At 58.9% G+C, this 20544-nt stretch overlaps 3 protein-coding genes across 8 annotated transcripts; 2 read left to right on the top strand and 1 right to left on the bottom strand.

Moving 5' to 3' along the window:
• The first annotated feature begins 45 nt into the window (after window positions 1–45).
• RAB1B (RAB1B, member RAS oncogene family) lies at window positions 46–7388 on the top strand. Of its 2 annotated transcripts, none has more exons than XM_067748263.1 (6): window positions 46–199; window positions 1841–1913; window positions 2206–2301; window positions 2418–2513; window positions 5692–5823; window positions 5916–7388. In XM_067748263.1, the coding sequence occupies exons 1-6, from the start codon at window positions 186–188 to the stop codon at window positions 6108–6110; spliced, it is 606 nt and encodes a 201-aa protein (XP_067604364.1). In that variant the 5' UTR covers window positions 46–185; the 3' UTR covers window positions 6111–7388. The 2 variants fall into 2 exon arrangements, with proteins under 2 accessions (XP_067604364.1, XP_067604365.1); XM_067748264.1 differs by lacking the exon at window positions 46–199 and adding an exon at window positions 838–932.
• Window positions 7389–8295: 907 nt separating this feature from the next.
• Window positions 8296–14225, top strand: CNIH2 (cornichon family AMPA receptor auxiliary protein 2). Of its 2 annotated transcripts, none has more exons than XM_067748265.1 (6): window positions 8296–8455; window positions 12249–12317; window positions 12748–12795; window positions 13032–13144; window positions 13246–13389; window positions 13584–14225. In XM_067748265.1, exons 1-6 carry the CDS (start codon window positions 8375–8377, stop codon window positions 13609–13611), a joined length of 483 nt encoding a protein of 160 aa, XP_067604366.1. In that variant the 5' UTR covers window positions 8296–8374; the 3' UTR covers window positions 13612–14225. The 2 variants fall into 2 exon arrangements, with proteins under 2 accessions (XP_067604366.1, XP_067604367.1); XM_067748266.1 differs by having other exon boundaries at window positions 8324–8455; window positions 12140–12317.
• Window positions 14226–14611: 386 nt separating this feature from the next.
• Window positions 14612–18941, bottom strand: YIF1A (Yip1 interacting factor homolog A, membrane trafficking protein). 4 transcript variants are annotated; one of them, XM_067748253.1, is made up of 8 exons: window positions 18547–18807; window positions 17643–17854; window positions 17374–17478; window positions 17159–17237; window positions 15777–15834; window positions 15451–15606; window positions 14908–15001; window positions 14612–14838 (listed from the first exon to the last, which is right to left on the bottom strand). In XM_067748253.1, exons 1-8 carry the CDS (start codon window positions 18575–18577, stop codon window positions 14668–14670), a joined length of 906 nt encoding a protein of 301 aa, XP_067604354.1. In that variant the 5' UTR covers window positions 18578–18807; the 3' UTR covers window positions 14612–14667. The 4 variants fall into 4 exon arrangements, with proteins under 4 accessions (XP_067604354.1, XP_067604355.1, XP_067604356.1 ...); XM_067748254.1 differs by having other exon boundaries at window positions 14612–14814; window positions 18547–18794; XM_067748255.1 differs by lacking the exon at window positions 15451–15606 and having other exon boundaries at window positions 18547–18941.
• Window positions 18942–20544: the final 1603 nt, after the last annotated feature.

Here is a 20544-nt window from a genome sequence, read left to right as displayed (position 1 = left end):
GGCGGGGTGAGTTGCACAATGTAAGGAGACTACAAGTTCCGAGGAGCCACGCGGCGAGGTCCCAGTACCGAGTGTTTGCGCCTGCGCGTCGCGGGCGGGGTCTCTGGGGCGGAGCGGCCACCATCTTGAAACGGGAGGCGGAGCAGAGCCGACTGGGAGCGACCGAGCGGGCCGCCGCTGCCGCCATGAACCCCGAATAGTGAGTGCGCCCCGCCCGCGCCGTGCAGCGCAGCCTCGATCCCGAGTACGGGGCTGTACGCTTACCGGGGTTGTCCGGCCTGGGTCAGGACAGCGCGGCGCCCCCACATCCGGGTCTCTCTTCCGCTGACCTCCCCCCCCTCACATCCGGGTTCTGCCCCTCCCCCGGGGGCCCCAGAACCCCGGCTCGACGCCCCGAGTTCTTGCACCCGGGCCCGGAGACTGCGACCCCGAGGGGCACCACTTGGATCCCGAGGCACCGGCACTAGCAGGCCTTGTCGGTCAGGTGACCCCGCAGCCCCGGTCTTTCCAGGCCTCAGTTTCCCCACCTGCTGCCTGAGAGTAGCGGTCTGGGTGCTGACGACGGTCCTGGCATTGTGGAGCCCATCCCCAGAGTTTCTGGTCTCGGTCCAGTTTCGGGCCCTTTAGGTCGGGTCGTATATTCTGCTCTCCAGCCCTCCCGGAATCCGCTGGGTAGCTTTTCCGCAGGTTCTCCCCTCCGGGGCTGCCGCTTTGCCCTTTACCTGGATCAAAATGCCCTGTCGCTCCCAGAGGCTGGTCCCCTCCCGCCCTCCCCTCACGTTTGCGCAAGCCCCTGGCGCCGCCGTCACCCCACTTCCCTTCGCCGTCACCCTGCCGGAGAAGTTTAGATGAATGTGGCATTTGCTTTCTACCTTCCAGTGGGATTCTTTGTTCCTCAAACTTTCCTCACTTCTTGGTCACTCCCCCTACGGGTAGGTGGCCCACATCTCTGCCCCGACTTCTCATCGACAGTTTTCCCTTAGTGTCAGTTATCTTCTTCCTCTTTTGCCACTTGCTTTTTCTCCTCCAGATCCTGGCCTCAGATTTCCTTGGGGAAGGGTGAAGCTCTGAGCTGGATTATAAGGGGTAACAGAGAAGGGAACCAACATGCTTTCACAGAGACTTTGGAGTCTGAACCTGGTTTCCAGTATTAAAGTTAACAGCTGTGTAACTTAGGGCCAGTCGCTTCCCTTCTCTGGCCTCTGGTTTCTTCATTAATTGGGAATAACCGGCACTCACTTCATTGGACTGTTGTGAGGCTTAAATGAGATGATGCATTTGAAGTACTTAGCACAAGGCCAGGCACAAGTAGGAAGTGGATACGTTTTAACTGCTATTATCATTGCCGCTTGTTGAGCATGTCTTTCTGGAGGCTTCATACCGGGCTCTTTACATGGGTATTCAGTTAAGTTCTAGGCTGGGCCCTGGCTTCCACTTCTGTGGTCTCCCCTGCCAAGTCAGGTATGGCACTGGGCAGTGTAGGAGGGTTTCCCTAAATAGCCCCTACTGGACCCGAAACCATGGAGTCTATCAGGAATCAGGGTAGGATACCCAGCTCTGTCACCTAACTGATGTGACCCTTGGCAAGTCACGTCCCTCTCTGTGTCTCCGTTTCCTTCTCTGTAAAGTGGGAATTCAGATGCACCCCTTTGGGCCAGCTGTGTTATGGGGAGTGGTCAACCCTCCCCATCCCAGGACTTGTGGGAGGATCTTGTGAGGGCTTTAATACTCTAATCCAAGGCACACCTCACAGTGTGGGAGAATGCTATAGTTTTGACTCCAGGATAATGGCGGGTGGGCTCCCTGCCTTCCTTCACACCTTCCCATCCTTTCTCTCCAGTGACTACCTATTTAAGCTGCTTTTGATTGGTGACTCGGGCGTGGGCAAGTCCTGCCTGCTCCTGCGGTTTGCTGTAAGTAAGAAGCTTCCCCTACCATCCATCTGGGGTCCTGGCTGGTGGCCGGAGGGAGAGGGGGGCAACCCAGAGAATAGTGGTTGCAAGACCTGGGAGACCAAGGATGAAGTTGCAGGACTTGCCAGCAACATATCTGACTGAACAGGCGCATAGGGCTGGCAGGTTGGGGTGCTGAGAACTGGGGCTCAGCAGTTGGGAGCTCGGCTGGGGCAGGACACTGGAGGGAGGTTTTCCAGATGGGCCTCAGACCTGTTCACTCAGGCCATTTCACTGGTCCCTGATCTTTCAGGATGACACATACACAGAGAGCTACATCAGCACCATCGGGGTGGACTTCAAGATCCGAACCATTGAGCTGGATGGCAAAACCATCAAACTTCAGATCGTGAGTGTTGCTCCTCCCAGAATCTCTGGTGCAGAGACATCTCCCTTGGGAGGGGAGATGTCCCTTGGGGCATGGAGCCCAGGGCTGACCTGCCCCTCTCTCCTGCTGTCTTGTAGTGGGACACAGCTGGTCAGGAACGGTTCCGGACCATCACTTCCAGCTACTACCGGGGGGCTCACGGCATCATCGTGGTGTACGACGTCACCGACCAGGTACTCCTGGGCTCACCATCCCCCACTTGGCCTCCTCAGCCTCAGGTCTTTGGCTTTTGCTGCTTTTTACTGTTCCCATCCTCTCTTTCTTATGCTGTCCGGAAAGGAGACTGTTCTCGGACTCATTTCACAAGGAGGGAAATAGCTGCAGACCTGGATGCTCCCCAGGCCCCGCTGCAGGGCCTTGGCAGAACCAGGCCTCACCTCCCTGTCGGACTTGCCACCTTATTCTAGACCTTCCAGGCACCTGTCTTTTGTGGGGGGGTTAGTCAGCTGATTGGTTGCTGTGCTGGGCCCGTGGCCTTCTGGGTAAAGACACTGTGGAGAAGCGATTGGAGGGCCTTACACGAGGAAGTGAGGGAGCCCTGCACTCTGGGCCCAGTGTGAGCAGAGTTCTGGGAGCCCTGTGTCTGCTGTGGCAGCGTTAGTCTTGTGTCATTGGCATCAGTGGTGATGTTAACAGCGGGAAACAGTCCTGTCACGCGTTAGAGTTCACAGGTTCTGTCACAGCCCTTTGATGCTTGTAACACTCCAAAGAGGTGTGTGTTATATTCCCATTTTACAGATGAAGAAATGGGTCGGGGTGGTAGGACTTTCTTAGGCCCTGCAGCTAGTTAAGTGGCAGAGACAGAAAGCCCAGGCCTACTGATTCTACCTGCTTTGTTTTCTTTAAACTTCGTTGCTTCATGGGGGTCAGGCCCTGGAGACGTGGAGATACTTGTATCAGCCCCAGGTCAGGAGGAGTCCCTGCTCTGAGGGGCAGCTGGGCTCTTCAGCTCACCAGGGACTCATGCTGCCTCCTGGATAACAAGCTGTGGGTGAACTTTGCTCCACTCAGAGGTCACCAAGGACCTCTAACTGCCAAAACTTGTGACTTCATTTCAGTTTTTGCCATGATTGATCTCTCATGGCTTTTAACTCTGTTCTCTTCCCTCTCTTTAAAAAAGTTACTGTGTCAAGCTCTGCCACCTCCTGCTGCAGCAGATTCTCTTTTCAGTGACTTCTCACTGGTCCGTCGTATCCTGCCCCGCTACGGCCCCAGATTCAGTGCCTCTTGATTGCCCCAAGCCGCCTCCTGACTCCCTGCACAGTTCTGGCCACCTTGTGGTTTGGCTTCTTGTTCTGTGATTTCTACAAGTAAAGAGCTGTCACTGTGGATCTCCTCTTGAGTCCTGCGTTCTGCTGGCACTTTATGTCTGTGTTAATTCCCATGTTCACAGTAGAACCCAGTGAACTCAGTGGTGGCATCCCTCTTTTCCAGATGAGGAAACACACTTAGATGTATGTTGAGTTACCTGCACTTGGCTTCACAGTCAGGAAAGGCAAAGCCTGTGTTTTGAACCCAGGGTTCTTTGCTTCCCAGCACATCCTTTCCTGCCTCTAGACCGCCTTCAGGCCATCTGTAGAGCTCCAGACCATCTGCAGAACTCAGCTTGTCTGGTGCTGGTCTCCCCGTCTCTTCTTGAACTGGCTTCTGCATCCTCATCTTTATAACAGAGTCCCTGTTGGCCTGACCAGAAAACTCTTCCCTCCCCCATCGTGTCAGTCCCTGGGCCCCTCTGTTCTCCCCCATCATCTCTCCCAGATCCGTTCCCTTGTAATAATAGCAGTGATGAGGATAATGGCAGCTCTTGCTAATTAAGCACTTGTTAGGAGACAAACCTGCATTCATTATCCCATGCTCACAACAGCCCCACCAGGAGGTACTGTTTTATAGAAGTGAGGAAACTGAGGTTCAGAGAAGCCAAGTGACATACCTAGGATCATACAATAAGTGGCAGAGGTGGGGCTTAACCCAGGGTGGTCTGACTCTAAATCCTGTGCTCTTGCCTGCCTCATTCCCTGGCTCAGGGCACATCTTCTCTTCCCTGGATTATGCCAACCATCTCCCAGTTGGTCTCCGTCTCCTTGCCGGTCTGATCTGGCCTCTGCACTCCTGCCAGGACTATCTTCCCAGAACACAGGTGTGCTCTTGCTGCTTCCTTCCTAAGAAAACCTCTACTGGCTCCTGGTTGTCTAAGATTTGGCCAGGCTAAGACCCTCCCTGCTTGGGCCTGCTTCCTTTTCCTTTCCTTCCCTGCTCAGGGACTGTGTCCCAGCCGCTTTTAGCTTTTCCCCCTCACCAAAGACAGCACGCCCATCCCATCCCATCCCGTGACCCGGCATATGTCTGCTTCTCCCCTTGCATCTTGCCCCGTCCCTCCACTGGCACCCACACGGGGGTAGTTCGTCCCTGCAGGTGTAGGTCGGCTGTCATCTCCCCAGGCAGAGATGATCCTGGAGCTCCACCTGCTCCTGCCTTCTATCCCTGCAGCGCCTGGTCGCCCTGTCTTGCCGTTGTGTGTGCCCTAGTCTAGTCCTCCATTGTCCCCTGAGTGCTTTAGGGCAGGGCCCAGGCATGATTCCATTATTTGAACCCAGTGCCCAGCACAGGGCCCCGCCTGGGACATGGCAGGAGGTGTACGTTTGAACCCAGTGTGATATCAGCAGACCTCTGGCTCCTAAGAAGGGAAAGCGGCTCTAGCTCAAGCATATTCCTAAAAGTTCTGTCCTTTGTCGGCGTGCCAGGCGTCGGGGGGTGGGGTGCAGCAGGCTGCCGGGAGAGCCAGGCCGAGCACGGAGGCTGTCAGTGTCAGAAGTAGGACAAATGTCAGGCCCTGTTCCCAGGATACCTGTCTCCCCCGTAGGCCAGGGTCTCCTCTGTGAGGATCCTCCACCTACCACTGGGCTCCAAGGTTTCAAACCTTAAAGGGATTTTAAGGCCACTGTGGGGACTTTGTAATTCTTGCTAACCTGATATCCTTTGTTTCTGTCTTTCCTCTGGCCTCTCTCCTGATGCCATTTGCTCCCTCCACGTGGTTAGGCCTTTTCTGTGTCTCGGGTAAACACGAGCAGCTGCAGGAAGCAGAGCTGGCTGGCCCTTGGTCTAAGCTGCTGAGGTGTCGGGGCTGTTGGTAGACAGCCGGGGCTCTGCTGGGCTTGGCTCTTGGGGTCTCAGACAGAGGAGCGCAGGAAGGAGCGCTAAGCCTGGAGGAGCTTCCTCTGGGTCCCTGAGCCCAGGGCGCCTGCCTTTCTCAGGAGCCCAGGACAGCCATCTTCCCCTGAAAACCCCTGTTCTCCAGGGCTGGCGTAGGGGCGGGAGGTGGGAGCAAAGTAACTTTTGATCTGGTCCCTCTAGGAATCCTATGCCAACGTGAAGCAGTGGCTACAGGAGATCGACCGCTATGCCAGCGAGAATGTCAATAAGCTCCTGGTGGGCAACAAGAGCGACCTCACCACCAAGAAGGTGGTGGATAACACCACAGCCAAGGTGAGCAGGCCTGGGCCAGGCCGCCCGGGTGGGCTGGGACCTGCTGCCCCTCACCTCCTCTCCCCTTCTCTTTTCTCCTCTCCCCTTATCAGGAGTTTGCAGATTCTCTGGGCATCCCCTTCCTGGAGACGAGTGCCAAGAATGCTACCAATGTCGAGCAGGCGTTCATGACCATGGCTGCTGAGATCAAAAAGCGGATGGGGCCTGGGGCAGCGTCAGGGGGTGAGCGGCCCAACCTCAAGATTGACAGCACCCCTGTGAAGCAGGCTGGTGGCGGCTGTTGCTAGGAGGGGCTCGTGGGGTGGGACCGGAGGTGGCACCTTCTCCAGATGATGCCCCTGGAGGGGGCAGGAGGTACTTCCCTCTCCCGGGGCATTTGAATCTGTGGCTTTGGGGTGTCCTGGGCTCCCCATCTCCCTCTGGCCTGTCTGCCTGCCGCCCTGCGCCCCGGTTCTGTCAGGGCCCCCAAGAGAGGACACCCAGGACCTTTGGCTGGGGTGAGGGTGCGGGCTTGCTCTGCTGCTGCCTCTGGGTGACTTTAAAAGATACCCCACCACACACCTTTGGGATGAGGGCTCTCCTCTGTCTGTCTCCCTCCCCCTGCCCCCCGTGTATGCTGCAGTGGGTTTCTCTCCTTACTCTTCTTCCTCCCCTCCCCTGCGCCACCCCCCTTCCCCAGGAGCCGAGGGCCTCCCTGGCCTCTACTGCCCCTGGCTGTAGTCAGCACCTGGGGCCAGGAATGGGACCAGGGGATCCAGGGCCCTGGAATGCAGGGCCCTGGGCTGGACCTCAGGACGGGCATGGGGCCACAGGGGCCCAGCAGCCCACTTTCCTCTCCTCCCTGCCTCCCCCCGACACACACACTCACAGCTCGAGCCGTCCAGCTGCGGTGGGGTCTGAGCACATCTAGGGCAGGTGGGTGGGCAGCCGCGCTGGGCCTGTGTCTTGAGCCCAGAGGGAGCCTGCTCCTGCCACTCCCTGCCCTGCCAGAGCCAGGCCCGTGTGCTGCCTGCCCACCATGCCCCTTTGTCCCCAAGGCAGGCGGAGGCGGAAGGCCCACCGTGCCAGAGGCTGGGCACCAGCCTTAACCCTCACTCTGCCAGCACCTCCTCCCTTTCCCTGAGGCAGCACATCTGGCTTATTCTCCCCCTTCCGTCCCTTGGAGCCTATGAGGGCGGATCCTCATCCTCTGTCGCTACTTCTCTGGGAATGTGGGTGCAACCCAGGGTGGGGGGGGCCTCTCCACTTAACTCCCTCCCACCCAGGATGCTAGCCCCCTGCCTCTGACACAGCTTCTTCCTGCAGAAAAACAAACCTTTGATCTCTACCTGAGAAGCCATGTCCCTTGTGCTGTCTCTTGCCTGTCCCACCTGTGCCCTCCTCTCCAGCTTGTATTTAAGTCCCTGGGCTGCCCCTTGGGGTGCCCTCCCCACTCCCAGGTTCCCCTCTGGTGTCATGTCAGGCATTTTGCAAGGAAAAGCCACTTGGGGAAAGACGGAAAGGACAAAAAATAAATAAATAAATTTCCACTGGCCCTCGGGTGAGCCGAGGGTTTTTGCAAGGAAGTTGTGGTGGCTGAGTGTGGTCTGTGGTGGGAGCTGCCTTTGGGTGGCAGGGAAGGAACTGGAGCCCTGGTCTTGGTGGGCTGCACAGGGGGTCCTGGCTTGGGCTGTGTGTCCTAGGGTTGCTGTTGAAAGGCCTTGACCCATTTCCTGAAGCCAGGAGAGCTGCCTGCTTGTGCTTCTATAGTCTGTCCCCACGGGCCCAGCACGGTTCCGGCCGGCCGGGAGGGCGGCTGGCGGCCGTCAGTGAGCACCTGGTGAGCCGCCGCCGCCGCCAACACCCACACAGGCGGGTCCGGGATGGGGAGTTGGGCCGCAGACCTTGTGCCCCGCTGTGTCTGGCCCGCGTCCCCTTCAGCCCCCTGGCTCAGCCCCCTCTCCCGACTTTCTCTGGGTTCAAGCCAGGTGTCTCTGACCCCTCGGACGGTGACAAGTGCTTTGCACTTAAGACCTCGGTCCGACCTCCGTGGCCGGCGAATGAGGGCAGAGGTGCGGGCACCCGTCCGAGTGGGCCGAGTGTGGCAGTGGTGGGCTCGTTGTGTGACGGGGGGGGGGGGGGGTTATGCCAGGGATGTGCGTCCATGCTTACGTGTCCCTGAGGTTGGGGCGGGGGTGGCGCCCGGGCCGCGCTGGCGGAGGGGCGCACAGAGACCCAGCCCCGCCCGCCCGAGGCTGCTCGCACGGCGGCCCCGCCCCCGGCTCCGCCCCGCCGGCTTCGCGGGCTGGAGAGCGAGGGAGCCGCGGGCGAGGGATCGCAGGATGAGCGATTGGGGCCCGGGCAGCCGGCAGCGGACGCGCCCCCCGAGCCCACCGGCCCGCGCCCCACGGCCCCGCGGCCCCGATCCCGGCCGCGCCGCCCGCGTCCCCCGAGCCCGCGCCCGAGCCCTGCGGGCCATGCCCGGCCGGCCCTAAGCGCGGGCCGGGGGGGCGTCCCCTTGCGCCCGGGACCCGCGCTGGCGCCCCCCGGGCCGCCGCCCGGCGCGGGGGCCATGGCGTTCACCTTCGCCGCGTTCTGCTACATGCTCACCCTGGTGCTGTGCGCCTCTCTCATCTTCTTTGTCATCTGGCACGTAAGGCCGGGCTGGGGCTGGGGCTGGGGCTGGGGTCGGAGTGGGGGCAGGGGCCGCTGGGAGCAGGAGGGGGACGGACGGATGGTCTCACGGCCCGGAGAAACTTGGAGCCTCCTCTCCGCTATCCCCCATCAGTCGGCTACTGTTCGCCCCATAAACACCCCCCATCATCGGCTTCCTTCCCGGGCCCCCCCCCCTTTCTCCGCCGCCCCCGACTATCTGTGGGTATGTCAGTCGGTCTCTGACCCCCCTCCCCTGCCCCATGGCAGCCTTGGGGTGTGAGGCAGAATTCTGGGATTCTTGTTCCTTTCCCTCCTATTTCCCCACCCCCCAACCCCCGCCATCTAGTCGCCCCCGTTTGTCCGTCGGGCAGTTTGTCTGTCTACTCTCCCCACCCCCTTTGTGGGTTTTTCCAGCCAGAGTGATGGAGCCAGTTGCTATGGCAACTGCATCTGTTTACAGGACCCACAGATCGCAGAGCCCATTAACCCTTTCCATTCCCGCCCCCCACCCCCACTCCCTGACCCAGCAGTGATTGGCTCTAAGCAGCCCCAGAGGCCTAACCCCGACCACCAGCTCACCTTGGGTTTCCCTACCCCCTCCTGTTCGGGCTTCCCCCTACTAGGTTTCCTCCCCACTTTCCAGCTTTCCTCCTCTTCCTGCCCCCACTTTCCTCTTTGTCTCCTGTTTCCTTTGGTCTGTCTCTCTCTCCAGCCTTGCCTCACACCTGGTTCTTCAAAACGTTCATTTCTCATCCCTTATCCTGATTGCCTCCCTTTAGAGAGAGTCCCTCTCCCCCACTGTCTGGGGCCTTCTCAGTGGTCCCCTGCCTGTCTCCCTTCCACTCACTACAGAACTATCAATCAGCTTCCAGCTTATTTTTTGGGACCCTTGCTCCCCACCCCCTTTACTGCCCTCTCTTCTCCTATGTACCCTGAGGTTTCAGCCACCACCCTATCCCCTCCACACGGCCTGTGCATCTTGGCCCTGGCCCGCTCAGCTCATCATCCTCTGCTTGTACGTCCAGCACACACCTCCCTGATCATCGCGTTATCCCCCATCGGTCTCTTTGTACCCGCTTCCTTCCTCTTCCTCCCCATTGCCTCACCTGCTTCTTTCTTGGTCTCCCCACTTCATCACTCCTTTCTTTTCCTGGGACCTGCTGCCTGCCTGCTCCGTGGTCCTCCCTGGCCCTTGATCAGTCTCTCCCTTCATCCTCCCCTGCTGTCCCCTTGCTGTCTGTCTCTTTTACATCAGGATTCCATGGACTCTGACTGCGCCCCTTCTGTGTGAGGAGTGAGCCCCCATAGACACCTTCAGACACACACACCCCATCTGCAGCCCTCTCTCTCTTTAGGTCTCTCAGTTGCTTTTTCTTTTCTCTGCCCCCTTCTCTATTTCTATTTCCCTTCCTCCATCTCCCCTAGGTCCATCTTCGTCTCTCTGAGCCTTCTATCTCATCCCAGGGCCTTGGAAAATCCTGTGGGGTGGTGGCAGGAGGGCTGGAGTCCTGAGGACTGGAAGGAATTGAGAGTCACAGGCTGGGCACACAGAGCTAACCAGCTCCTGGGAGGAAGGCTCCTGGAATTCAAGAAGCCCCTTTTTGGGCTCCTCCCCACCCAGAGGCCCCCAACAGCCTCTATGGGGGTCCCTGTCCTCAGGGGATGCTCAGAGCAGACCTCCATCCAACACACTTGTCGATGCTCCTGAGAACCAGGCTCTGGTCGGCTTTGGGAGTGACAAGGATGAATAAGACTCAGGCTTCGCCCTTCTGGGGCTCCCAGGCTGGGAGAGAGGGCCCAAGTGCTCCCCAAAAATACTCATTGAGTACCGACTACGTGTCAGGCACTGTGTTCGCTCAGCTGTTTAGCTGGGCGATCATAGCAAGTCTCTTGTCCTGAGTCTGTTTCCTCATCTGTAAAGTGGGCTTGTTGTATATACAGCAGAGTGTATATAAGCCCAGAGCAAGGCTTGCCAAGGGGTGTGCAGGTGGGGAGAGGAGGTGTGGTCCTCAATCCAAATTGGTAAGAATTAGATAGAACCTTACAGGGCAGGACCCCAGATCCCACCAGGCCCCACTGGTCGCTAGGCAACCCTGGTGGGGAGTGACGCGTGTCTGCTGTCACCGTGGGGGATTGTTTGTTCCAGGGGGCTGAGTCAGCGCCAGGCAGCCTGGGGGGTGGGAGGTGCAACACTCGCCGCCTGCTGGTGGTGCCAGCTCTGGGGCAGACAGACGGCACCCTTCCGCTCCCTGCTGGACCCTGTTGCTGTGCCTGACAGAGTCAATGGGGAGTTGGTGGGGCTGCTCCAGATGGCCCCAGCTCCCTCCAGGAAGCCCGTGTTCTCTCCTTTCGAGCCTTAAGGGGTCCGGGATGCTTGGGGGGTGGGCCCGCTGCTTCATCCTAGGGCTGGTGCTCAGGGGAGGGGACTCCAGAAGGCTCCTCTGCCAGCCTTTCTCCCATGCCAGCTCCCCCCAGGTCTGTCCCATCATCCTGTCAAACACCTGCTCCCCCCAAGAGTTTCCCATCCCAGTGAGGACAGTGCCGTCCACCAGATGCCCCAACACCCAAAGTCACCTTGGGTCCCTTTGCCTCCACTTCACTGCCATTCAAGCCCTCTGGATTCTGGCTTCTAAATAGCTCTGGAATCCATCCCCACCTCTCCATCCCCACTGTCCCTCTCTTCACTCAGATCACCACACCTCCCCACCGCAAGCCCCAGCCGCAACACTCCCAATAGTCCCCTGACTGGTCTGGCCTGAGTGTAGTAAAGTGGTTAAAATTTTAACTCTGGAATCTAACGGGTTTAGAAACCTGGCTTGCCACTAACTGGCTATGTGGCCTTGGATAAGTCATTTAATCTATCTCAGTTTCCTCATCTGCAAAATGGAAGTGATAATACCAGCACCTACATCATCAGGTTGTTGTAAGCATCAAATGAGTTAACAAACATAAAGCCTGTTGGCATGGAGGAAGCATCATGTATGTCTTGGCTGGGACCGTTAGCCAGTTTGTACTTCCTGTTCGGTCAATCCTAAAACATCAACCTAACCACCCTGCTTTGCTGCTTTATACCCCTCGATGGCTCCCCTTTACTTCTGTGTTGAAGTCCAAACATCTGGTCCGGCCTCACAAGGCACCCACGTCTGGCGCTGCTGACCTCCCCAGCCCATCTTTCACCATTCCCGTCTTTCTTCCTGCTCGCCTCACACTTTCACTTTAGCCATATAGAACCTGCAAGCTTCCTGAATGTTCCTTGTTCTTTCAACCCTCTGCCTTGGTACCTGCTGTTCCTGCTGTTCAGACTGCCTTTCCCGCATTTGTTCATCAAACTCCTACTCAAGAGTCCAGCCTGAACTGCCCATCCCCACGCCACGCTGAATCAGGCACCCACCCCAGGTTCTTCCTGCACTCCACAGCCCTGATCACCCTGGATGTAGTTCACAGTTTTTCTCCCAAGTCTGGGGTTCCTCCCGGGCAGGGGCTGTGTCCCAGGCTTCTGGGACCCTAGTGTTCAGCACGGGGCCCAGCGGAGAACACACTATCCCTTGGGATGTTTTGGATGGAGGTGTAGTGGACATGTCCTGAACTGGGCATCAGCACACTAGAGTTCCATTCCAAATTGTTGTGTGACCTTGGGCCAGGCTCCACCCCTCTCTGGGCCTCAGTTTCTCCACCTTTGCAGCACGTCCCATCTCGTCCGATCCCCATGTGTGAATCTTATGCCACAGAAGAATGCGTGGGGGGCCATAAGCTGCTGCCCCAACCCTGACGGGCACACGCCCCTCCCCCAGATCATAGCCTTTGACGAGCTGCGGACCGACTTCAAGAACCCCATCGACCAGGGGAACCCAGCGCGGGCAGTAAGTGATACATGTGTTGTGCCGAGGTGTGTCCGTCCGTCTGTCTTGCCATATGTCGCGGGTGGAGGACGGCGGGAGGACAGGAAGACGGAGGTAGAGGGGACGGTGGCCGTGCCCCTTCCTCTGCCTTGTCCCAGCCCCCAGCAAACACCTGGCTCGGGCTCAGGGCTCGGGTTCCTCCTGGCGGGGCAGCCGTTGCCAGGCTCTGGGCTGTTGCCATGGAGACGCGGGTGAAGATCCCTCCATGGTGACGGTCGCTATGGGGACGGCGCGGCTGCTTTCCTGCCGCGCCGCCGGAAACGCCGCAGAGTCTGCTCTGGCGCCCCCTGGCGGCCACGTGCAGGGAGTGGGGGGGCGTGGGAGGGGGGCGGGGCGCCCCCAGTGCCCGCTCCTTCACCTCCACCATTGCGGTCTTTTCCTCTCCCTACAGCGCGAGCGTTTAAAAAACATCGAACGCATCTGCTGCCTCCTGAGGAAGGTCAGTGTCAGGGCTAGGGGCAGGAGTCTCCTAGCCGAGCTCAGCGCCACTGTAACCCAGAGCCGGGCCTTCCCCCTCTGCGGCCTGTTTGATCTGCTCTGCCACGTGGGAGGGAGTGGGAGGCTAGAAGCCCTTTCAGTCCCCAGAGGTGATGGTGGGTGGGCACCTCCCAAGTGCCCTTGAAGCTTGGATCTGTCCTAGCACCTGGCCGCTGACCTCTCACCCTCACTCCCCAGCTGGTGGTCCCAGAATACTCCATCCACGGCCTCTTCTGTCTGATGTTTCTGTGTGCAGCAGAGTGGGTGACCCTGGGCCTCAACATCCCCCTCCTCTTCTACCACCTCTGGAGGTGAGGGTAGCAGCTGCCTTCGGGAGGGTGAGATGGGAGAGCGGGGCAGGATGTGGGTGGGAGCCTTGAGGGTGGGCACTCAGGCCCCTCTCTCCCCCCAGGTACTTCCACCGTCCTGCGGATGGTTCTGAGGTCATGTATGACGCGGTCTCCATCATGAATGCTGACATCCTCAACTACTGCCAGAAGGAGTCCTGGTGCAAACTCGCCTTCTACCTGCTCTCCTTCTTCTATTACCTGTACAGGTGAGGTCCTGCCCATGGCGGTCAGAAGTCAGGGAAGGGATGCTCCAGGCACCATCCCTCCAATCCCAGGAATGGCTGGGCCCCAAGTTCCTGCCCTTTGCCCTTGATGACTGAGGGCAACCTAGGGCGCGACAGGGTGGGTGGCCAGTAGTGGGCATGCTCGCGACTTGGCTCACTGCCTCGTCTTCCCACAGTATGGTTTATACGTTGGTGAGTTTCTAAGGGGGAAGCCGGCCAGGGAGCGAGCCCAGAACGGACCGGACGCCTGTGCACCCCCAGCCCTGCCCCTGGGCCGCAGAGGCCTCAGCCCTGGGGAGGGAGGGGGCACTGGTGCCCCCAGCCTCCTCTCCCCCACCCCCAAACTGCTGCTACGGGGACTTCCCGCCTTCAGAGCCCCCTCCCCTTGGACTAGGGCTGGGCAGAGCTCTAAATAGGGGCAGGAGCTCCTCTGCCAGCCTGTGGGCATGGCAGTCAGTCCTGGAAGGGGCGGGACCTCCGGCCTTGTCCACTTCAGAGGGCATTTAGGCCCTGCCACGGGGCAGGGCTTGACCCTGGAAGTTCTGGGCCGCCCCCTCCACCACCACCCCCACCCTGGGGCTCCCCCTGCAGGTGGGGCGGTACCCACACCGGGAATGAGCAGGCTCAGCAGGGGGGCAGCCCCACCCCTAGTCTGCCCTCCCCCCTCCCCCAGGCTTTCTCTCCAGACCCCTCCCTGTCCCCCCTTGCCCCAACCCCAGCCACCCTGTCTCTTGGACCTATTTTCTATGTTGCCTGGAGGAGTCCGGCACCCCCTCCCCGGCCGTTTGTGACAAAATATGAATAAACTACTGCAAACACGTCTGCTCCTAAAAGGCTTAAAGAGGTGATGGGGGGAAAGGGACTGCATAGGGGGCAGTCCTGAGCTAAATCCTTAGCACAGCTGGCCTCACGCCACTAGCCTACAGACCCCACTAGGGACCTCCTCAGATGGATCAGAGGCCTTTGAGGTCTCCTTAGCAGCTGCCCACTTCCATTCTCACTTTCTCAGCCACAGATAAACAACTATTTCTGCTGAAACACTTCCATCTGCCTTCCGAGGCAGTATCAAGGCCACCAACTCCAGGGAGCCCTCCCTGGATCCCCCTCCTTGGAGAAAGCCCGAGCCTGGTCCCCTGGGCAATGCAAAGGCCCACAAGTGTCGGCAAATCCCCCCATAAGCCCCAGAAACAAGGCTCAAACGAAATCAAGGAAACCAAATCTTCAATGTATGGAAAAATCAGTGCCAGTGGGGACCGGGGGTCACCGGACCAGGTGGAAGGTCAGCCAGTATATCATGAGGGGCTGAAAGGCTGCAGCTCCCAGAGTCAGGTAGAGCTGGAGACGTTGCCGGCGGGCCGGGCCCCCCATGCTGTCGGGGCCCAGGGCTGCTGTTCGCAAAGAGCGCACCTGGAATAAAGGAGAGAGCTGAAGCTGGGCCGGGAAGGGGAAGCTTGTCCCCAGCTCCGACCCCAGGAGAAGAGGAGCCAGCCCCAGACTCACGATGAAGTACATGAGCGCGGATGAAGTCCAGGCCAGCGCCACGTAGTAGCCATCGCTGCCGAAGAGCAGGCCCGTGAGAACACTGAGGATCATCCTGCAGCGGGCAGGGGTGGGGGAGGGAGGAAGAGAAGGCTGGAGACCTCGCAAGGGTCCAGGCCTGAGACTGCCCCAGAGCCCAGCCTAGACCCCGCCTACCATCACCAGGGCCCTTTCCCCCCAACCTGTCCCCCCAGGGACCTAGACTCAAAATGAATTGGGAGGGCCAGGGCTCAGCCCTAGGACCTGGATCTGAGACCCCCTTCACTACCCCAGCTCACCCCTCTCCCCTGTGCTCCCGGGGTGACTCTCAACACATTCCTGACCTCCTGAGCAACACTGCGCAGCCCCTGAGGAGGCTGCTGAAAACAGGCGCCCCCTCTAGTAGAGAGGAGCTAGAGGGGGTCCAGGGTCACAGTTCGAGGCTGTAGTTATGCAGGCCGGGAACCCAGAGCGGTAGGCACCCCCGACCCAGGCGAGCCTCCCTCTCGGCCCACAGGTGCTCACCCCACATATTTGTAGCCGCTGTAGGCCAGCAGGTGGAAGGTGCTCAGGTCGCTGCGCACGGTGGCCAGGTAGACGCCCAGGAGCAGAGCTAGCACCTCCATCACAACCCACACCAGTGCCGTGCTCGCACACAGGCCCAGCACCTCTGGGGAGAACCTGTGGCCGTGTGGGGGTGAGGTGAGGGGAGCCCCAAACCAGCCATCCCGTGGCAGGTGCAAGACTGGGGGCACGAGTGGACTTGGGAGCTGGCACAAATCCCCTAGGGAGGCGAAGAGAGGAGTCAGGAGTGGGGAAGTGGTGGGAATGGGGAAGGGGTTGGCACTGACCTTTTCTGAATCCCCAGCGCCATCCCAGCCAGCAGCACGTAGGTGATGAAGGCCATTGCTGCCAAGAGCCAGAGAGATGCCATCAGCCTGGTTTCCTCAACCAGAGCCACCCCCCACTAGGTATTCAGAGCCACTGACACCCCCGTACTTCCTTCCCTGCATATCCCAACATGCTCGACCTCCACACTCAGCTCCGCAGTGCCCTGCCTGGGATGCCTGTTCCTGCTCAGCCCTCTCCCACTGTGTAAGTGCTACCTGACCCTTCTCTCAGGACCACCAAGCCACCTCCTTCCCCGTCCCTGTACTAGGAAACTCACCAAAGTTTCCTGCTGTGTCTCAGAAACTACATCACAGGCCAGAGTCACCTCTGCTATTTTCACAAAAGCTCAGACGGCAGCTGGGTTTTCACAGCAATTTCAACTCCTCAGTCCTGTCCTCTGCCCCCTTTAAGCACCAGAACTGATGTGCCCACAAGAGGGCACAGTGTCTGGAGACAGCAAACCAACTCTACCACCTATAAGCTGTGCATCCTCAAAGATACTCAACTCTCTCTGAGCCTTGGCTTCAACGTGTAAAACACGGATGGCAGTTCCTGCCTTACACAGTGACTATGAGAGGGAAACAAAATGAAGGAGGGAAGAAGAAACTGTGTCTCTCCCAGGGCAACTGGGCTGTTTGGCTGCCCTCCTGGTAGCCCTTCTGAGGGCTGGCCCGGGCATACTCACCCCTCCTCCAGCGTGTCCACCAGGGGCCTCGCCTTGTGCAGGCCCCAGGACAGAGAGAAGTCAGATGCAGAGTCTGCCAGCCACTGCACAGTGTGGGCGGCCTGACCCATGCCATGTAGACAGGCAGTTGTGGGAACCCAGAAGGGAGTGACCACCTCCTCAAAGAAGGGGATACTGAAGCAGGCCTTGGAGGACACGTAATAACAGTGATAATGGCTAATATTTACTGCGTGCTTCCTGTGTGCCACGTGCTGGCTGAGCACACACATCCCTTCGCTGAATTTCCAAAACAGTCCTCTGTGGTAGGAACTGTTGTCATTCCAGTTTTTCAGGAGCATGAAAGTAGCCACCTGAGGTCCCATAGCTGGAAGTTGCAGGGCCAGGTCTAAACCCAAGGCTCCAGGCTGGGGAGGGACATGGTCTAAGTCAAGTGGCAGGAAGGTCTCAAAAGGGAGTACCCTGAGAGCACACCCAGGAAGCTGCTTACTGGTCACCCCACTCTGTCTACCTGGTCTACCTGGCATCTGGGGACACCACAAAAGCCACACACAAAAGCACCAAGAGCAGATGCTGAACCAACACATGAGCCTCTCTCTTCTTGTTGGCGCCTCAAGGCACAAGTCCCCCTGTAACCCCTAGCCCAGGTCAAAGACTCACTGGGGATATAGAGGTCGGGGGCGTTGAGGTCTTGCCGCGGAGGCAAAGGCACATCACGACTGTACTGCACTTCCCAGTTCTGGTGGTGGCAGCAGCAGCCAGGTTAGGAGGAAAAGACAAGAGAGGAAAGAAGGGGGTTGAGATCTGGGGGCCAGACTCTAGGGCAGGATGAGGGAGGCAAGGGGGTCCACCAGCTCACCTGGTAGGCAGCTCACCTGGTGTGTGTAGGGGAAGACCAGTAGCCCTAGCTTCTTGGCCACATAGGCTGTGTCCACAGCGAAAAAATACTTGAGTTTGTTCTCAGACACAAAACGGTGCAGCTGGGAGGGGAGAGAGGAGGCTGTGGGCAAGCTGCACCCCAAACCTCAGGGTGCTCCTCTATGCGCTCCTTCCCTGAGGGCTGCTGTGAGGATTAGGTGGGATCCCGTGATGCCCCAGCCCTGGCCAGAAATCCTGCCACCCTTGCCCTGGGGGTGGGCCACACCTCCTTGTGCACCATGTCCTTCCCATGGGATGCGATGGAGCCGCCATAGGCCATAGCCATGTTGGCCACTGGGTCCCCAATCAAGTGGTTGACATTGAAGGCCACGTCGGCTCCTGGGGCTGGGTATCCCCCCGGCTGGCTGGAGTAAACACCGCTTGTGTCATCGAAGAGGGGAGGGGGATCCGGAGCTGCCCGGGCCCTGTGCTTGGAGCCTGTGGGTTTGTAGGTACCAGAGTAGGTGACAGGAATACCAAGCATGAGCCCAAACCACTGCCCCTTCCCCAGGCTGGGAAGCCCTGTATGGGTCCTGGGAGCACCAAGCAATCTGTGCGGGAAACTAGCTGGATGAGGAGTAGTTGACCCAGAAAGAACTTTGATGAGGGATCGTTTTGGAGAGGTGCTAAATGTGGGCAAAGAAAGAGCTGAGGCAGCCCCTGGAAGTGGTTGCCCGTCTGAGGGTTCCTGGGGGCCTCCTCAAGGGGACTGATCTCTGAACTGAGCCTTGGAGACAGAGTTTGCTAGGTGAAGACAATCGGCAGGGCATTCCCGCATGTACAAGGGTGGGAAAGGCGACGGCTGGGTACGCGGAGGCCCTGGGCAGTGGTGAGAAACCCTACGAGGGTCATGACAGGGAAAGGAAGTTTGGGAAGCAAACCCCATTCATGCCCGAGTAGAGCACGGGGATCCCAGCAGTGCTGTCACCGCCCGATCTGATCTCAGGTTTGGGCCGAGAGGGCGAAGTCCAGGACGCGTTGCACAGTCTTACGGGGCAGGAGTCCGAATGACATCCGCCGCCCTGGGCAGCGGTCACGGCCGCCCCTCTCCCTCAGAGTGGGCGGGCCGCGCAGCCGACACTCCTCGGGCCGGTCGGCCCGCGCCCCCGCCCACCCCGCGCCCCACGCACCGTGGGCTACGTAGCCCGAGTGATAAGCCATGGCCCCGACGCTCGCTCTTTCCGAGGACCCGCTGCGTCGCCTCGTGGTACGAATACTAGTGAGGCAGCTGCTTCGTTTCCTGAGCACCGACCGAGGTTACCGAGCAGCCAGACACGTCCCCGTCCTGTCCGACGACAGCAGCATGTCCGCAGCGTCATCCTCTGCCGCCTGCCATTGGCTCCTTGGCGGCGCCGGCTCGCCCATCCCCTCTCCCAATTGGTTACTGGCGTGCCCTCGCCGAAGTGGATTCGGCAATAACCAACTTCCGGTCGGGGGAATAGGCGGAGCAACTTGAGGCGCTCTCGGATTGGATAGTGCCGTTGTTAGTTCGCGGCGGAGCAGCCAATAGAAGGGTTAAAGTAGGAGGAGGTTGAGAAGTATTTCCGCGCCTGCGCACTGGAGCACTTGACGCTCTACCTGCCACGACTACGGCGGGAAGAGACCCGGCGGAGGCTGGCGGCGGCTGGACTCCGGGAATGAAGTTTCGCTCGCGGGACGTACTCCAAGAGGGAGTGGGACGGTGGGGCTATGACCAAGCCCTGTCCCTCGGGGCTCTTTCCCCTCCTTCTCAATGCTAGCTTTCCTTCCCCGTCCTCCATACTTCCCCCAGTACTGGCGCGGAGCCCGGGCAGCCGGGGCGGGATGCTGGTAGGAGCCCGGGCCGAGCAGTGACTGCGCGGCCCAGCGAGCTCCGGGATGCTGACTCCTCCTCCCGCCTCCCACCACTCCTTTCCGCGCGGGTGCTGTCCGCTGTCTGGTGCTGAAATTCCCTACCGCTACTGCCGCCATCCTGCAGACTCCGAGGGCCTGGGCTCTCGACACACACACACGCACACACACACAAACACACACCTGGGCTCTCTACATACAGACACACACACACACACACACACACACACACACACACACACACACACACACACACACTACATGTATTGAAAAACCGAGGTCCGGGTCTGAAGTCCCAGAAATTGGGTGGTAATAAAGTGGGTGGTAATAGTTGGGATAGGATCCTGCACCAGGCTTGTCCCGTCGACTCTCCCGTGGTCCAGATGATTTGTGGGTGGAGGTGTGCCGATTCGCCTCCTGAAGCTGTGGTTGCAACTCCTGAGTCATTGCCAGCCCTTCAGTCATCTCGAAGTGAGACCCCAAGCCTCACTCATGACCTCAGGGGCTCCTTTCTCTCCACCTTTCTCTCATTCCCACCTTCCCCGGAGACAGTCTTCGGGGCCTCCCTTCACACAGACCTCCAGCCACCACTTTCTACAGAGCAAGATCAGGTCCTCTTCGATCTGCCTCTAGTTAGCTACGCAGCGTCCAGTTACACCAGGTGACCTTCCTGCTCTCCGAACTCAGTCCACGTGGTCCAATTGCAGTGCCTTTGCCCAGAAGTCCCCTCCACCTGGGATGCCCTTCCCCCTCATATCCACTTGTCCAAAACCTAATTATCCTTTAAGAGTCAGTTCAACTTGTGCCTCTCAGACAGAGGGAAGAGTCCTGGCTTGGAACGGAGGCCGGAGGCCAGGCTCTAGGCTCCCTCTGGGTGCAGTAGTTTGCCCTGGATGTAAATTCCATGCGGACAGGGACTGTGTCATTCTCCACTTCTACACTTGTCTTCGCGATGCTCGTGCATGCTTCACAGTACTTGCATATAGAAGACACCTAATAAACATCTGCGCCTAATAATTTTTTTTTTAAATGGATGAAACTCTGGTTCAGTCCTTTTTTCTCTCTACCGTTTCGGTTACTTCATCTTTAAATGTGTAGGGGTGTTGAACAGAATGGTCTTCGAGTTGCTCTTTGGGAAAAAAAAAAAATCACAAAACAAACCCCACCTAGCATTGCAGCTCCCTATGTCCCACCCACTGATTGCCTACCTTGGGGGCTAGGCCCTGGCCCGGGGCAGATGTGAAGGTCTGAGGCCCCTGAGGGTCAGAGAGCTGCACTGGGGCCACCAGTACCTGGGA

Source organism: Pseudorca crassidens, chromosome 9 (genome assembly GCF_039906515.1).
Source record: "Pseudorca crassidens isolate mPseCra1 chromosome 9, mPseCra1.hap1, whole genome shotgun sequence".
Taxonomy (NCBI): Eukaryota; Metazoa; Chordata; class Mammalia; order Artiodactyla; family Delphinidae; genus Pseudorca; species Pseudorca crassidens.
The sequence above is the reverse complement of the archived record's forward strand: the minus strand, read 5'-3'. Positions and strand labels throughout refer to the sequence as shown.

What these genes read in the sequence shown, in the direction of transcription:
- RAB1B (XM_067748264.1), top strand. Translation starts at nt 853, where the DNA reads ATGTGGCATTTGCTTTCTACCTTCCAGTGGGATTCTTTGTTCCTCAAA. An exon ending in CTTGGTCACTCCCCCTACGG is followed by an intron (nt 933 to 1,840) that starts GTAGGTGGCCCA and finishes CTTTCTCTCCAG; the next exon opens with TGACTACCTATTTAAGCTGC. An exon ending in TGTACGACGTCACCGACCAG is followed by an intron (nt 2,514 to 5,691) that starts GTACTCCTGGGC and finishes TGGTCCCTCTAG; the next exon opens with GAATCCTATGCCAACGTGAA.
- CNIH2 (XM_067748265.1), top strand. Translation starts at nt 8,375, where the DNA reads ATGGCGTTCACCTTCGCCGCGTTCTGCTACATGCTCACCCTGGTGCTG. An exon ending in TCTGCTGCCTCCTGAGGAAG is followed by an intron (nt 12,796 to 13,031) that starts GTCAGTGTCAGG and finishes CTCACTCCCCAG; the next exon opens with CTGGTGGTCCCAGAATACTC. An exon ending in TTCTTCTATTACCTGTACAG is followed by an intron (nt 13,390 to 13,583) that starts GTGAGGTCCTGC and finishes GTCTTCCCACAG; the next exon opens with TATGGTTTATACGTTGGTGA.
- YIF1A (XM_067748253.1), bottom strand. Translation starts at nt 18,577, where the DNA reads ATGGCTTATCACTCGGGCTACGTAGCCCACG. An exon ending in AGGACATGGTGCACAAGGAG is followed by an intron (nt 17,479 to 17,642) that starts GTGTGGCCCACC and finishes CTCCCCTCCCAG; the next exon opens with CTGCACCGTTTTGTGTCTGA. An exon ending in TCTTCCCCTACACACACCAG is followed by an intron (nt 17,238 to 17,373) that starts GTGAGCTGCCTA and finishes TGCCACCACCAG; the next exon opens with AACTGGGAAGTGCAGTACAG.